This window comes from Scyliorhinus torazame, chromosome 13 (assembly GCF_047496885.1).
Source record: "Scyliorhinus torazame isolate Kashiwa2021f chromosome 13, sScyTor2.1, whole genome shotgun sequence".
Taxonomy (NCBI): Eukaryota; Metazoa; Chordata; class Chondrichthyes; order Carcharhiniformes; family Scyliorhinidae; genus Scyliorhinus; species Scyliorhinus torazame.
Genome location: NC_092719.1, coordinates 129,511,803 through 129,526,261, shown reverse-complemented (window position 1 = coordinate 129,526,261; position 14,459 = coordinate 129,511,803). Strand labels below are relative to the sequence as shown.

Here is a 14,459-nt window from a genome sequence, read left to right as displayed (position 1 = left end):
TTGGCCTCCCCGAGGGCTGCGAGGGGTCGGATGTGGGTGCATACGTGAAAGGTATGCTCGAGGCGCTGATGGGGCCGGAGGCCTTCCCCCGACCCCTGGAGTTGGATGGGGCGCATAGAGCCCCCGCAAGGAAGCCCAGGACAGGCGACCGACCGAGGGCCTTGGTGATCCGCTTTCACCGGCGTGCTGACAGGGAACGTGTGCTGCGATGGGCCAAGGCGGAGAGGAGCAGCAGATGGGAGAATTGTGAGGTGCGCATTTACCAGGACTTGGGAACGGAGCTGGCCAAGAGGCTTGCAGGATTCATCAAGGTAAAGGCAGCCCTCTACAAAACGGAGGTGGGGTTTGGAATGCTGTATCGGGCGAAGATTTGGGTTACGTTTGAGGAACTCCACTACTACTTGGAGACACCAGAACAGGTTTGGACTTTTATTAAAGAAAAGAAGCTGGACTTGAACTAATGGGCACTTAGTTTTCTCAGTGCTGTACAGTGACGGCGGTCTGTTAACCTAATTTGCTCTGACTAGGTGTGGACTTTTTATTAAAAGAAGAAGCAGGACTTGAACAAAAGGACTCTGGGCTCTCCGAGCTTTTGTGTGGCGGCAGTTCGTTAAATTATCCTGTACTGTAATGTTCTATCCAAGATTGTTTTCAGCCGGGACAGAGAGCAGGGGCTGGAGGGCGCATTGTGTAGGGTGTTCTTGGGGGATAGCATCGAGGGGGAGGGGGGGGGCGGGTATAGAGAGAGGGGGCCCTGCGCTTGGTACCTGTTGACAGGAGATCGGGGCCTCGGAGAGGGGGATGAGCTAGGGGCTGGTTAGGTTACTTGAAAGGGCACGGGGAGATAAAATCAGGTTAATGGTGTGTGGGGGGAGGGCCCGAGCGCTCGGGTGGTAGACAGACAGACGGCAAGGGTCAACGTACCTAGCGTAGGTCAGGGGGCCCCAGGGAGAGTAGGAGGAGGGGCGGGCTAGGGCCAAGCGCAGGGCTGGCCTGGCAGGTCGGGCCTCGGGGGTGGGGAGCAGAGAAAACTGAAGTGGGCGGGGGGGGAGCAGAGAAAACTGAAGTGGGCAAGGGGGGGGGGGGGGTGTAGGGAACCCCCGGGGTAGAAGGTCGCTTGCAGACTCTCGGGGAAAAGCGCAGGAAAACCGACAGCTGCGGCACCTGAGGGGGGGTTAGAGCCACGTTAGTTTAGTTGAACACGCGGGGCAGGGCAAACAGCTGACAGGGGAAGTGTTTTATTAACATGTTTATTCTTCCCACTGTTTGTTTTCACTATGTTAAGGCTCTTTGCATAGGGCCTGTTTTCTCTCTGGAAATCTTACAAACTTATTAAATATAAAACCCAACTTTTTCACAGTAACTTCATTGCACTGTTAATGTAAGCCTACTTGTGACAATAACCATTATTATTATTGTTATTATTATTGCTTTTGGGTAGCTCAATGACATTTTGAATGAGGCTTCTGTTTTCAGATTTTGCTGAGTTTGTATGAAACTAGCAGGAGGGTGGCAGACCGATGAAAGAATATGTTGCATTGCATCTGAAAGAATTGTTGTTTTTCTGGTTGATGGGACCATTCCCATCTGACTGACATTGAGACATGGGCTTTCATGAATGTTTACAAGGGAAGCGATATTCAGCAAATCCTTAGAACAGAAAGTGCCCATTGACAGTGCATACTTGAGTGAGTGAAAATGTATACCTGGGGGGGGGCGGGGGGTGGAGAAACCATCTTCTAACCTCCTGCACTAATCTAGGCTTGGGATGTGAAAATTTCATTTTGCTGTTGTCTCCCATTAAGGATAACACTGATCAGGTGTCTCTCCTTAAGGTATAACACTGATCAGGTGCTCAGTAGAAGCCCCAGTGTTCAATCTCAAACACTGGCTGTGCTGGTTTCTGCTCAATACACAGCAGTGTGGGTTGGTGCTGAAGGACACACTGGCTTGTGTATCATGTATTTATATTCCGCACTGGCCAGCTGTCCACGAGTAGGGTATTAATTAAGTAACGTCCACTTACATGTGGAGATTGGAAATGGGAGATTTTGGCTGGAGCAGAAATAAATTGAAATTCCTCTGGGTGGGGGAATGACTTTGCACGCCCTCCTATTTCTCTCTTCCTCCCCACGGTTTATTTCTCTGGATCTTCTGGCCCCCTGCTGCGAATGGGATTTGCCGTTGAATCCATCCACCCACCAATGGCGAGAATGGCCAGAAAATCGCATACCCCCTCCTTTTTAATCGTAGTGCAAGTGGGGCATTTAATTATTTTTTTAAAAGCGACACTATTTATTTATTACAGTAAAGACCAGCCGTTCGTGCGGTTTACATTCCTGTGAGATCTCCCAAACAGTGAAATTTTAACCGACCAGCATACTTTACAATGGGAGTTGATTAGATAGCTTCCAATCATCCTAAAATTTGACATGTTAAAAGGTTCAAAGGCAATGAAAGCTATGCTCTTATTAAACTTAAAGAGCAATGTAAAATTTGTCACACTTGCAGTACTAGAGTAGAGCTGGACTCCGGTCAAGAATTAAACCACAGCAACAAGGAACATGCACGTTTAAACAACGGCAGATAATACACATGCAGGGCTCACTTCCTACTGCATCAAATACATACACGCCTTCTGCTTTTAAAGTTGATTTGAGCATTTTTTCCCTTTTCAACATTTTCGAAAGCTGGCTTCTATTTTTTTTAATGGTTAAAAACAGCAGCTAAGCTAACTTTTGGGTCTGCAAAGGGTGGTCTGGTGTATAAAAACTTGTGTAGCAAAGCAAACTTGTGAAAGAGGAAATCATGAATGGTGGGACTTCAGGTTTTTAATTCTATAAAATGTTTTTGTTTTCAATTTTTCCGCAGACTGCCTCTTCAAGCTATGTCCCATGAACCGATACTCAGCTCAGAAACAGTTTTGGAAAGCAGCTAAGCCTGGGGGAAACACTACCACGGATGCAGTGCTGCTGAATAAACTACATGTAAGTAGAATACACCTTAGAGTAATATGGCCTTGCTTCTGGAAGCAGTGGGCCTGGGTAATGTGCCAGCTCTTGCCCATATTTCTGGAGTTGGAGCCACTTTAGGGCTTTCATTTTTACAGGATACGCTTTGAGATTTTGATACAAAAATCTAAGCAGACTGTCCATTGCTGTAATGAAGGTGTATTACACTTGAGTAAGGCGCTGAACTAAACCGGGCCTGTCAGGTGGAACAATTAAGATGCCATGGCCCCGATTTAAAGAGCAGGGAATTTATCCTGGCCAATACTCATTCCTTGATCTGCATCACAGAAACAATTTAATGATCATAATAAGCAAATTATTGCAGATGCTGGAATCTGAAACTAGAACAGAGACTGCTGGGAAAACACAGCAGGGCATCCTCTGTAGGAAGAGAAAACAGTTAATGTTTCAAGTCCATTTGGCTCTTCATTAGAAATAAAGAGGGAGATTGCAACAAAACCTTGAACAAAACACAGATGGCCTGGTGTTGGAGAGGGATTTGGTGAATGGGAAGATGTTCACATTGCGACTGTAAATGTGTGGGATTTTTTAAAAAAGGGTTAAGATGGAGGAGAAAGTTCACTGTCTAAATTTGTTGAACTCCATGTTGAGTCCTGAGGGATGTAAAGTGCCTAATAAGCTTAGATGCTGCTGCTCTAGTTTGCATTGGACTTCACTGGAGCATTGCTGAAGGCCAAGGATGGACACGTGCACATGAGAGCAAGGCGCTCAGTTTAAAATGGCAAGCGACAGGAACGTTGGGGGTCATGCTTGCGGATTGAACGAAGGTGTTCCACAAAGTGGTCACCCATTTTACGTTTCGCCTGCCCAATGTAGAGACAGTAATAAACCAAATTTGAAGAAGATGCAAGTGAAACGCTGCTTAACCTGAAAGGAGTATTTGGGGCCTTGAACAGTGAGGAGGGAGGGGTTAAAGGGGCAAGTGTTGCAGTTTCTGTGATTGCAAGGCAAGATGCTGTGGCAAGGGGTTGGGCATGATGGTGGAGTGGACCAGGATATCACAGAGGGAGCAGTCCCTGCGGAATGCTGACAGTGGGAGGTGCGGGGAAGATGTGTTTGATGGTAACATTTTGCTGGAATTGGCAGAAATTACAGTGGATGATTCTTTGAATGCGAAGGCTGGTGAAGGGAAAGGGTGAGGGCAGAGGTCTGAGATTTCCCCTCAATGCAAACCCCCCTCACACCCAGGCCATCTGTTTTTTTTTGTCCTTGAGTTGCTAAGTCTTGTTGTAATCTCTCGCATGTAGTTTAATAATACATTTTTTTCCCCCCTCTTTAGTTCTGATGAACATTCAACATTAACTCTGTTAATGTAACTGTTTCTCGCCCTAAAGATGCTGCCGGACCTGCTGAGTTTTTCCAGCATCCTCTGTTTTTGCTGGTAATTTAATGGTCACAGTGAGAGCTTGCTATGCACACATTGGCAGCCATGTCTCCTCCCTTACAACTGTAACAACACTTCACAATGCTGAAGGCTGACAACATAAGAACATAAGAACTAGGAACAGGAGTAGGCCATCTGGCCCCTCGAGCCTGCTTCGCCATTCAGTGAGATCTTTTTTGGACTCAGCTCCACTTTCCGGCCCGAACACCATAACCCTTAATCCCTTTACTCTTCAAAGAAATGTCTACCTTTATCTTAAAAACATTTAATGAAGGATCCTCAACTGCTTCACTGGGCAAGGAATTCCATAGATTCACAACCCTTTAGGTGAAGAAGTTCCTCTGAAGCTCAGTCCTAAATCTACTTCCCCTTATTTTGAGGCTATGCCCCCTAGTTCTGCTTTCACCCGCCAGTGGAAACAACCTGCCCACATCTATCCTATCTATTCCCTTCATAATTTTATACGTTTCTATAAGATCCCCCCCCCCCCGCATCCTTCTAAATTCCAACAAATACAGTCCCAGTCTACTCGATCTCTCCTGGTAATCCAACCCCTTCAGCTCTGGGATTGACCTAGTGAATCTCCTCTGCACACCCTCCAGTGCCAGTACGTCCTTTCTCAAGTAAGGAGACCAAAACTGAACACAATAGTCCAGGTGTGGCCTCATTAACACTGTATACAATTGCAGCATAACCTCCCTAGTCTTAAACTCCATCCCTCTAGCAATGGAGGACAACATTCCATTTGCCTTCTTAATCACCTGTTGCACCTGTAAACCACCTTTTTGCGACTCAAGCACTAGCACACCCAGGTCTCTGCACAGCGGCATGATTTCATATTTTATCTTTTAAATAATCCCTTTTGCTATTATTCCTACCAAAATGGATAACTTCACATTTGTCGACATTGTATTCCATCTGCCAGACCCTAGCCCATTCACTTAACCTATCCAAATCCCTCTGCAGATTTCCGGTGTCCTCTGCACTTTTTACTTTACCACTCATCTTAGTGTTGTCTGCAAACTTGGACACATTGCATTTGGTCCCCAACCCCAAATCATCTCTGTCAATTGTGGGCCCAACACTGATCCCTGAGGGACACCACTAGCTACTGATTGCCAACCAGAGAAAAACCCATTAATCCCCACTCTTTGCTTTCTTTTTTTAAAAATATAATTTATTGAAATTTTTCATAATTTTTTCCCCTTACATATCAAACATAAAGAAAATTTAACAGTACAAGTAACATAACTACAATCTAATAAAAAGTAACTAACTAACATGGTAAACTAACCAATTAACATAAAATGAAACTTCCCCCCCCCCCCCCCTCCCCCGGGTTGCTGCTGCTGGTCATCTATCTTCCCTCTAATGTTCCGCTAGGTAGTCGAGGAATGGTTGCCACCTTCTGGTGAACCCTTGAGCTGACCCTCTCATTGCAAACTTAATCTGCTCCAGTTTTATGAACCCCGCCATATCGTTTATCCAGGCCTCCAGTCCGGGGGGTTTCGCTTCCTTCCACATGAGTAAAATCCTACGCCGGGCTACTAGGGACGCAAAGGCCACGACATTGGCCTCTTTCGCCTCCTGCACTCCCGGCTCATCCGCAACTCCAAATAAAGCTAACTCCCAGCCTGGTTTGACCCGGACCTTCACCACCTTCGAAATCACTCCCGTCACTCCCCTCCAATACCCCTCCAGTGCCGGGCACAACCAAAACAAATGTGTGTGGTTTGCTAGGCTTCCGCCGCACCTCCCACACTTGTCCTCCACTCCGAAGAACCTGCTCAACCTTGCTCCCGTTATGTGTGCTCTATGTAGCACCTTAAATTGAATCAGGCTAAGCCTGGCACACGAGGAAGAGGAATTTAGGGCATCAGCCCACAGACCCTCCTCTATCTCCTCCCCGAGCTGCTCTTCCCACTTTCCTTTCAGTTCGCCCACCGACTCCTCCCCCTCTTCCCTCATCTCTCGGTATATCTCTGACACCTTGCCCTCCCCGACCCACACCCCAGAGAGCATTCTATCCTGGATCCCCTGTGTCGGGAGCAATGGAAATTCCCTCACCTGTTGTCTTGTGAACGCCCTCACCTGCATATACCTAAAGAAATTTCCCCGGGGCAGCTTATACTTTTCCTCCAACGCTCCCAAGCTCGCAAACGTCCCGTCTATAAATAAATCTCCCACCCTCCTAATTCCCAACTGGTGCCAGCTCTGGAATCCTCCATCCATTCTTCCTGGGGCGAACCTATGGTTGTTCCTGATTGGGGACCCCACCAGGGCTCCCAGCACACCTCTCTGTCTCCTCCATTGCCCCCAGATATTTAATGTTGCTGCCACCACTGGGTTCGTGGTAAATGTTTTTAGTGAGAACGGTAGTGGCGCCGTCACCAGCGCCTCTAGACTCGTCCCTTTACAGGACTTTCTCTCTAGTCTTTTCCATGCCGCTCCCTCTCCCTCTATCATCCATTTACGGATCATCGCCACATTGGCGGCCCAGTAGTAGTCGCCCAAATTCGGCAGCGCCAGTCCCCCTCCGTCTCTGCTACGTTGTAAGAACCCCCTCCTTACACTCGGAACTTTCCCTGCCCACACGAAGCTCGTGATGCTCCTGTCTATTTTTTTAAAGAAGGCCTTAGTGATCAGCATAGGGAGACATTGGAATACAAATAGGAACCTCGGGAGGACCATCATCTTAATTGCCTGCACTCTGCCCGCCAGTGACAGTGGCTGCATGTCCCACCCCTTGAAGTCCTCTTCCATTTGTTCCACTAGTCGTGTCAGATTAAGTCTGTGCAAGGTTCCCCAGCACCTGGCTATCTGAATCCCCAGGTATCGAAAGTTTCTTTCCACTTTCCTTCGAGGCAGGCCTTCTATCTCTACTCTGGTCCCCAGGGTGTATCACGAAAAGTTCACTCTTCCCCATGTTAAGCCTATATCCCGAGAAATCTCCGAACTCCCTCAATATCTGCATGACCTCTGTCATCCCCCCCCCCACTGGGTCCGTCACATACAACAGTAGGTCATCCGCGTAGAGTGACACTCGGTGTTCTTCTCCCCCTCTAATCACCCCTCTCCATTTTCTGGAGTCTCTCAGCGCCATGGCCAGTGGTTCAATTGCCAACGCGAACAGTAATGGAGATAGCAGGCATCCCTGTCTTGTTCCCCTGTATAGTCGGAAATACTCCGATCTTTGCCGACCTGTGACCACACTTGCCGTTGGGGCCCCATAGAGGAGTTTGACCCAGCTAACAAACCCGTCCCCGACCCCGAACCTCCTCAGCACCTCCCATAGATACTCCCACTCCACCCTGTCAAATGCCTTCTCTGCATCCATTGCCGCCACTATCTCTGCCTCCCCCTCTACTGGGGGCATCATTATCACCCCTAATAGCCGTCGCACGTTGACATTTAGTTGTCTCCCCTTTACGAATCCTGCCTGGTCTTCGTGCACCACCCACGGGACACAGTCCTCTATCCTCGATGCCAGCACCTTTGCTAGCAATTTGGCGTCCACATTTCGTAGTGAAATAGGCCTATAGGACCCGCACTGCAGCGGATCTTTATCCCGCTTCACAATTAGCGATATCGTCGCCTCCGACATTGTCGGGGGTACAGTCCCCCCCCTTCCCTGGCCTCGTTAAAGGTCCTCACCAACAGCGGGGCCAGCAAGTCCACATATTTTCTATAAAACTCCACCGGGAACCCATCTGGTCCCGGGGCCTTGCTTGCCTGCATGTTCCCCAGCCCCTTGGTAACCTTGTCCACCCCAATTGGTGCCCCCAGGCCTTCCACCTCCTGCTCCTCCACCCTCGGGAACCTTAATTGGTCCAAAAACTGCCGCATCTCCTCTTTTCCCTCCGGGAGTTGGGACCTATAAAGTATTTCGTAAAAGGTCTTAAACACCTCGTTTATCTTCCCTGCTCTCCGCACCGTAGCTCCCTTTTCGTCTCTAATTCCCCCTATCTCCCTCGCCGCTGTCCTCTTTCGCAGCTGATGGGCCAACAGGCGACTAGCCTTTTCCCCATATTCATATCTCATCCCCTGTGCCTTCCTCCACAGCACCTCCGCCCTCCTGGTGGTCAGAAGGTCGAACTCCGTCTGGAGTCGTCGTCTCTCCCTGTACAGTCCCTCCTCCGGGGTCTCCGCATATTCTTTGTCCACCCTTAAGATCTCCCCCAGTAATCTTTCCCTTTCCTTGGCCTCTGTTTTCCCTTTGTGGGCCCTGATGGAGATCAGCTCTCCTCTGACCACCGCCTTTAGTGCTTCCCATACCACTCCCACTCGGACCTCCCCGTCGTCATTGGCCTCCAGGTATCTCTCGATACATCCCCGCACCCTTCCACAGACTCCCTCATCCGCCAACAATCCCACATCTAATCGCCAGAGTGCACGCTGCTCCCTCTCCTCTCCTAGTTCCAGGTCCACCCAATGTGGGACATGATCCGAGATAGCTATGGCTGAATACTCAGTTTCTTCCACCCTAGAGATCAACGACCTTCCCAAAACAAAAAAATCTATCCGGGAGTACACCTTGTGAACATGGGAGAAGAAGGAGAACTCCCTGGCCTTCGGTCTAACAAATCGCCATGGATCCACTCCCCCCATTTGGTCCCTAAACCCCTTAAGCACCTTTGCTGCCGGCCTTCTTCCGGTCTTAGATCTGGATCTATCTAACCCTGGGTCCAGCACGGTGTTGAAGTCTCCTCCCATTATCACGTTTCCTACCTCCAGGTCCGGTATACATCCCAGCATCCGCTTCATGAATCCCGCATCATCCCAATTCGGGGCATATACGTTAACCAACACGACCTCCATTCCCTCCAGCCTGCCACTCACCATCACATATCTGCCTCCACTATCTGCTGCAATGCTCCTTGCTTCGAATGATACCTGTTTCCCCACCAGTATGGCCACCCCTCTATTCTTTGCATCCAGCCCTGAATGGAACACCTGTCCCACCCATCCTTTCCTTAACCTAACTTGGTCCGCCACCTTCAGGTGCGTCTCCTGGAGCATAGCCACGCCTGCCCTCAGTCCTTTCAAGTGCGCGAACACTCGGGCCCTTTTAATCGGTCCATTTAGGCCTCTCACGTTCCACGTGATCAGCCGCACTGGGGGGCTACCTGCCCCCTTCCCGTGTCGACTAGCCATCACCCTCTCTAGGCCAGTCCCACGTCCCGATTCCGCGCTCCCACTCGTTCCCCAGGTGGCGCATTCCAGCCCCGACCACCCTTTCTTTAGCCAGTTCCTCTTTGATTTCTGCAGCAGCAACCCAGTTATCCCCCCCCCCCCCCCCCCCCCCCCCCGGCTAGATCCCCATTTAGCGTGATTGCTCCCCCCATATTACTTCCGCAAGTCAGCTGACTTCAACTGACCCCGGCTTCTCCCGCTCACTCCTTGACCCCCCCCCCCCATGTGGGGAACTCCCATCTACCTTGCACCTATCTTCCCGCCATCACCTTTCTGGCGCGGGAACAAGGACAGTATTCTCATATTCTCTGTAGCTGTCCCGCCCCTTGTGGCGCAGCTCCCTCTCCCGCCCCACTCCCATTCCTCATCCTCCGCCTATGTCTCTTCTTTCCCCCCACCGGCGCCCACATTTCTTAGTGTCCCCCCCCTTCCCAATTTACATCTCTATATACATCGACAGTGACATTTCCCTCTAATATCAGTCCCTCAGTTCCGATCCAGTTTCTCGTCTTTAACAAAGGTCCATGCTTCTTCCGCCGTTTCGAAGTAGTGATGTCTCTCCTGGTATGTGACCCATAGTCGCGCCGGCTGCAGCATCCCGAACTTCACCTTCTTCTTGTGTAACACCTCCTTGGCTCGATTAAAACTCGGCCTCCTTCTCGCCACCTCTGCACTCCAATCCTGGTACACCCGTACCACCGCATTCTCCCATCTACTACTCCCTACCTTTTTGGCCCATCTCAGAACCACTTCTCTATCATTCAAGCGGTGAAATCGCACGATTGTCGCCCTAGGTGGTTCTCCCGCCTTTGGTCTCCTCGCAGGGACCCGATGAGCCCCCTCCACTTCTAAGGGGCCCGAAGGGGCCTCAGCTCCCATCAGCGAGCTTAGCATCGTGCTCACGTAAGCCCCGCAGTCCGCTCCTTCCACTCCCTCAGGGAGACCCAGGATCCGAAGGTTTTTCCTTCGTGCTCTGTTTTCTAGGGCCTCAATCCTTTCAATGCACTTTTTGTGGAGCGCCTCGTGCGTCTGTGTTTTGACTGCCAGACCCAGGATCTCGTCTTCATTATCCGTCACCTTCTGCTCCACCACGCGGAGCTCTGTCTCCTGGGTCCTTTGTGCCTCCTTAAGCCCCTCTATTGCCTGTAGCATCGGGGTCAGCACCTCCTTCTTAAGTAGCTCCACACACCGTCTTAAGAATTCGTCTTGATCGGGCCCCCATGACGCCTGGGCTTTCTTCGCCGCCATCTTGCTGCTTTTTTCCTCCTGTCCCTATCGTCGAGGATTCTTCGCGATGTAGCCGCCGCCGATATTTTTCTCTTTCGTTGGGGGGGGACTCCCTATTAACTCACCCCACACCGGGTTTCGTCCTGAAAAAATTCCCCGTTGGGGCTCTTAAAAGAGCCCGAAGGTCCGTTTGAGCTGGAGCCGCCGAAACGTGCGGCTTAGCTGGGCATCGCCGCAACCGGAAGTCCTCACTCTTTGCTTTCTATTAATTAACCAATCCTCTTTCCATGCTACTACTTTACCCTTAATGCCATGCAGCAATCTTTTGTGTGGCACCTTGTCAAAAGCTTTCTGGAAATCCAGATATACCACATGCATTGGCTCCCCATTATCTACCACACTGGTAATGTCCTCAAAAAATTCCACTAAATTAGTTAGGCGTGACCTGCCTTTTATGAACCCAGGCTGCGTCTTCCCAATGGGACAACTTCCATCCAGATGCCTCGCTATTTCTTCCTTGATGATAGATTCCAGCATCTTCCCTCCTACCGAAGTTAAGCTAACTGGCCTATAATTACCCGCTTTCTGCCTCCCTCCTTTTTCAAACAGTGGTGTCACGTTTGCTATTTTCCAATCCGCCGGGACCACCCCAGAGTCGAGTGAATTTTGGTAAATTATCACTAGTGCATTTGCAATTTCCCAAGCCATCTCTTTTCGCACTCTGGGATGCAGTGGGCTCAAAAGTGCGCTCAAACATGCTGTTGAGCATTAAATTGGGTGGTGATGCATTTACAAACTGGTGTTGAGATGCACAGCTTTTAATTGATGTGTTGCAATGACCTGCAACTCGAACATTTTCTTGTGTATTAGTTCTTGGGACGTCGGCTTCTCTGGCTAGGCCAGCATTTATTGTCCATCCTAGTTGCCCTTGAGAGGTTGGTGGTGAACTGCCGTCTTGAACTGCGGCTGTCCATGTGGTGTAGGTACGCCCACTGTGCTATTCAGGAGGGAGTTTCAGGATATTGACCCAGTTACAGTGAAGGAATGGTGATGTATTTCCAAGTCAGAATGGTGAGTGACTGAGGGGAACCTGCAGGTGTTCCCATGCACTTGCTGCCCTTGTCCTTCTAGATGAAAGAGGTTAGGGGTTTGGAAAACACCGCTTGAGTGTTGCTAAGTTGCTGCTGTGAATCTTGTAGATAGGACACACTGTGCGTCACTGGTGGTGAGTGTGAATGTTTAGGTTGGTGGATGGAGCACCAATGAAGTGGGTTACTTTGTCCTGGATGATGCCAAGCTTGTCAAGTGTTGGTCGAGCTGCACTCATCCAGGCAACTGAAGAGTATTCCATCACACTCCTGACTTGTATCTTGTAGATCGTGGAAAGCATTTGGAGAGTCGGGAGGTGAGTAATTCACTGCAGAATTCCCCAGCATCTGACCTCTTGTAGCCACTGCATTTACATGACTGGTCAAGTTAAGGTTCTGGTCAATGATAACTCCCAGGATGTTGATCGTGGGGGAAATTCAGTAATGGTAATGCCATTGAATGTTCAAGGAGAGATGGTTCGATTCCCTCTGTTGTATTCTCTATTCTACTTTACCAGATGGATCGGATGCGTAGTGTTGAATAAGGAACACAAACTTTGTTAACGAACACAACTATAAATTTATTACACTACTAACTAAGATTTGTTCACATTCCTAAAGTAGAAGGTTATTATATAAAACTATGCTATCTCTATAACTTCCAGAACTCTCAAGTACACAACTGCTCTCTATGCCTGACCATCCTATCCAGCTCTCTCCTAACTCTTAACCCCTAATCATCTTCTAATCCTTGAAGTCACATGATATATATGACTGTTCTGTGGTTCCCTCTAGTGATACAAAGCATTATCATTAACTTGTTTATTCTTTACATCCCAGTCAATATACATTTCATTACACCCCCCTTGTTGGAGATGGTCATTTTTTGGCATTTTGGTGGTGCAAATGTTACTTAATAAACATCCAACGCCTGCATCCAATCACCCCTTACTTTCCCTCCCACCATTACTCACCCATGGTATCAATCTTCCATTGCCATATGGGAAACAGTCTGTTCACCTGATAGTGTGATTTATGACTGTCAAACAGCCTTTCTCCAATACTTGCAAAAGTGTTCAAAGAAAGATTAAAAACAAAATGCTTTTTTTTGAATGGCCTGATTTTTCCGAAGTTCTCATAGCAGTGTCCTGAAGATTAATCATCAATTCCAGGAGATGCCAGTCATTCCCATAGGATTGGTAATTCTATCGTACATGATGATGTCTTCACCATCCCCAAAGCTGTGCTCCTTGAACTATTTTCCAACTGACCACATTTTAACACCTGAAAATTAATGTGACCCCAGATATCAGCAATAACAAAACAGCAATAAAATACAGTAACATTGTGTATATAATCATTAAAGTTCACATATTGCAAATCAACATGCAAGTCTGATTTTATTTTTAAGTACTTTGGAAAAATGTTATATTATGTTCTCATGTAGGTTTCAGCTAAGTTCCCTGATGACCGAAGACTTGGTGAATCTCTCCTCCCTCCAACCATCACTCACCCCCCCCCCCCCCCCCCTGCCCATCTCAAACAGTATTCAGTCTCTACCCCTCCCCGCACATGTGCATTAACCACCCCCCCCCCCCCACACAGTAATTAGCTCCTCTTCACCATCATCAATCTGCAGCGTTGCCCTCGAGCTGTCCCACACCCACATCATTTTGGTCCAGTTGCCAGTCAGGTATAAGGAGCCTGTACTACAGCAGCAGAAACACAGCAAAGTTTGAAGGCATCACTCCTTCCCGGCTCAACCATATGCCCTCTCTGTTTTCCCCCCAAAGTTCTTTGGCTGAGTTATGCCTGCTGGCTTCTGCCTGTACTGAGTCATGCAGGCATCCCAGGCCGACATGACACTTGCCACTAGAGATGCTTCCTTAAGTTACGAGCACATGGGATCCAAGGAAATTTGGCAAACTGGATCCAAAATTAGCTGAGTGGCAGGAAGCAGAGGATGATGGTTGAGGGGTGTTTTACTGACTGGAAGCCTTTGTTCAGTGACGTCCCGTTAAGATCAGTGTTGGGGCCCATACTGTTTGTGCTGTATATAAACGATTTCGATATGAATGTAGGAGGGTTGATTGGTAAGTTCACGGATGATATGAAAATTGTTGGGGAGGTAAATAGTGAGGATAGCTTTCGATAACAGCAGGATACAGACAGGCTGGTCAGAAGGGCTGATCAGTGGCAAATGGAATTCAATCTGGACGAGTGTGAGGTGATACACTTGGGCAGGACAAACAAGGCAAGGAAATACATGGTAAATGGCAGGACCTTAGGAAGTACCGAGGATCAGAGGGATCTTGGTGTGCAAGTAGGCCGGTCCCTTAAGGCAGCAGAGCGGGTCGATACAGTGGTTAAGAAGGCACATGTTATACTTGCTTTTATTAGTCAAGGCATAGGGCGGAATTCTCTTCCCCCCCCCCCCCCACCCCGGGTGGGAGAATCGCCGGGGCGCCACGCGTGTCCCGCCCCGACGCCCGCACGCGATTCTTCCCCCCCCCCCCCCCCCCAAAAAAAAAACCG

General features: G+C 49.0%; 1 protein-coding gene across 5 annotated transcripts in view; it reads left to right on the top strand.

Annotated features, from left to right (window-relative positions):
- itpr1b (inositol 1,4,5-trisphosphate receptor, type 1b) overlaps positions 1-14,459 on the top strand; it is a 731,378-nt gene that overhangs the window by 162,203 nt on the left and 554,716 nt on the right. For all 5 annotated transcript variants that reach the window (XM_072472138.1, XM_072472140.1, XM_072472139.1 and 2 more), the window contains exon 4: positions 2,872-2,987. In XM_072472138.1, coding sequence (XP_072328239.1) covers positions 2,872-2,987 — 116 coding nt within the window. The remainder of the gene's footprint in view (positions 1-2,871; positions 2,988-14,459) is intronic.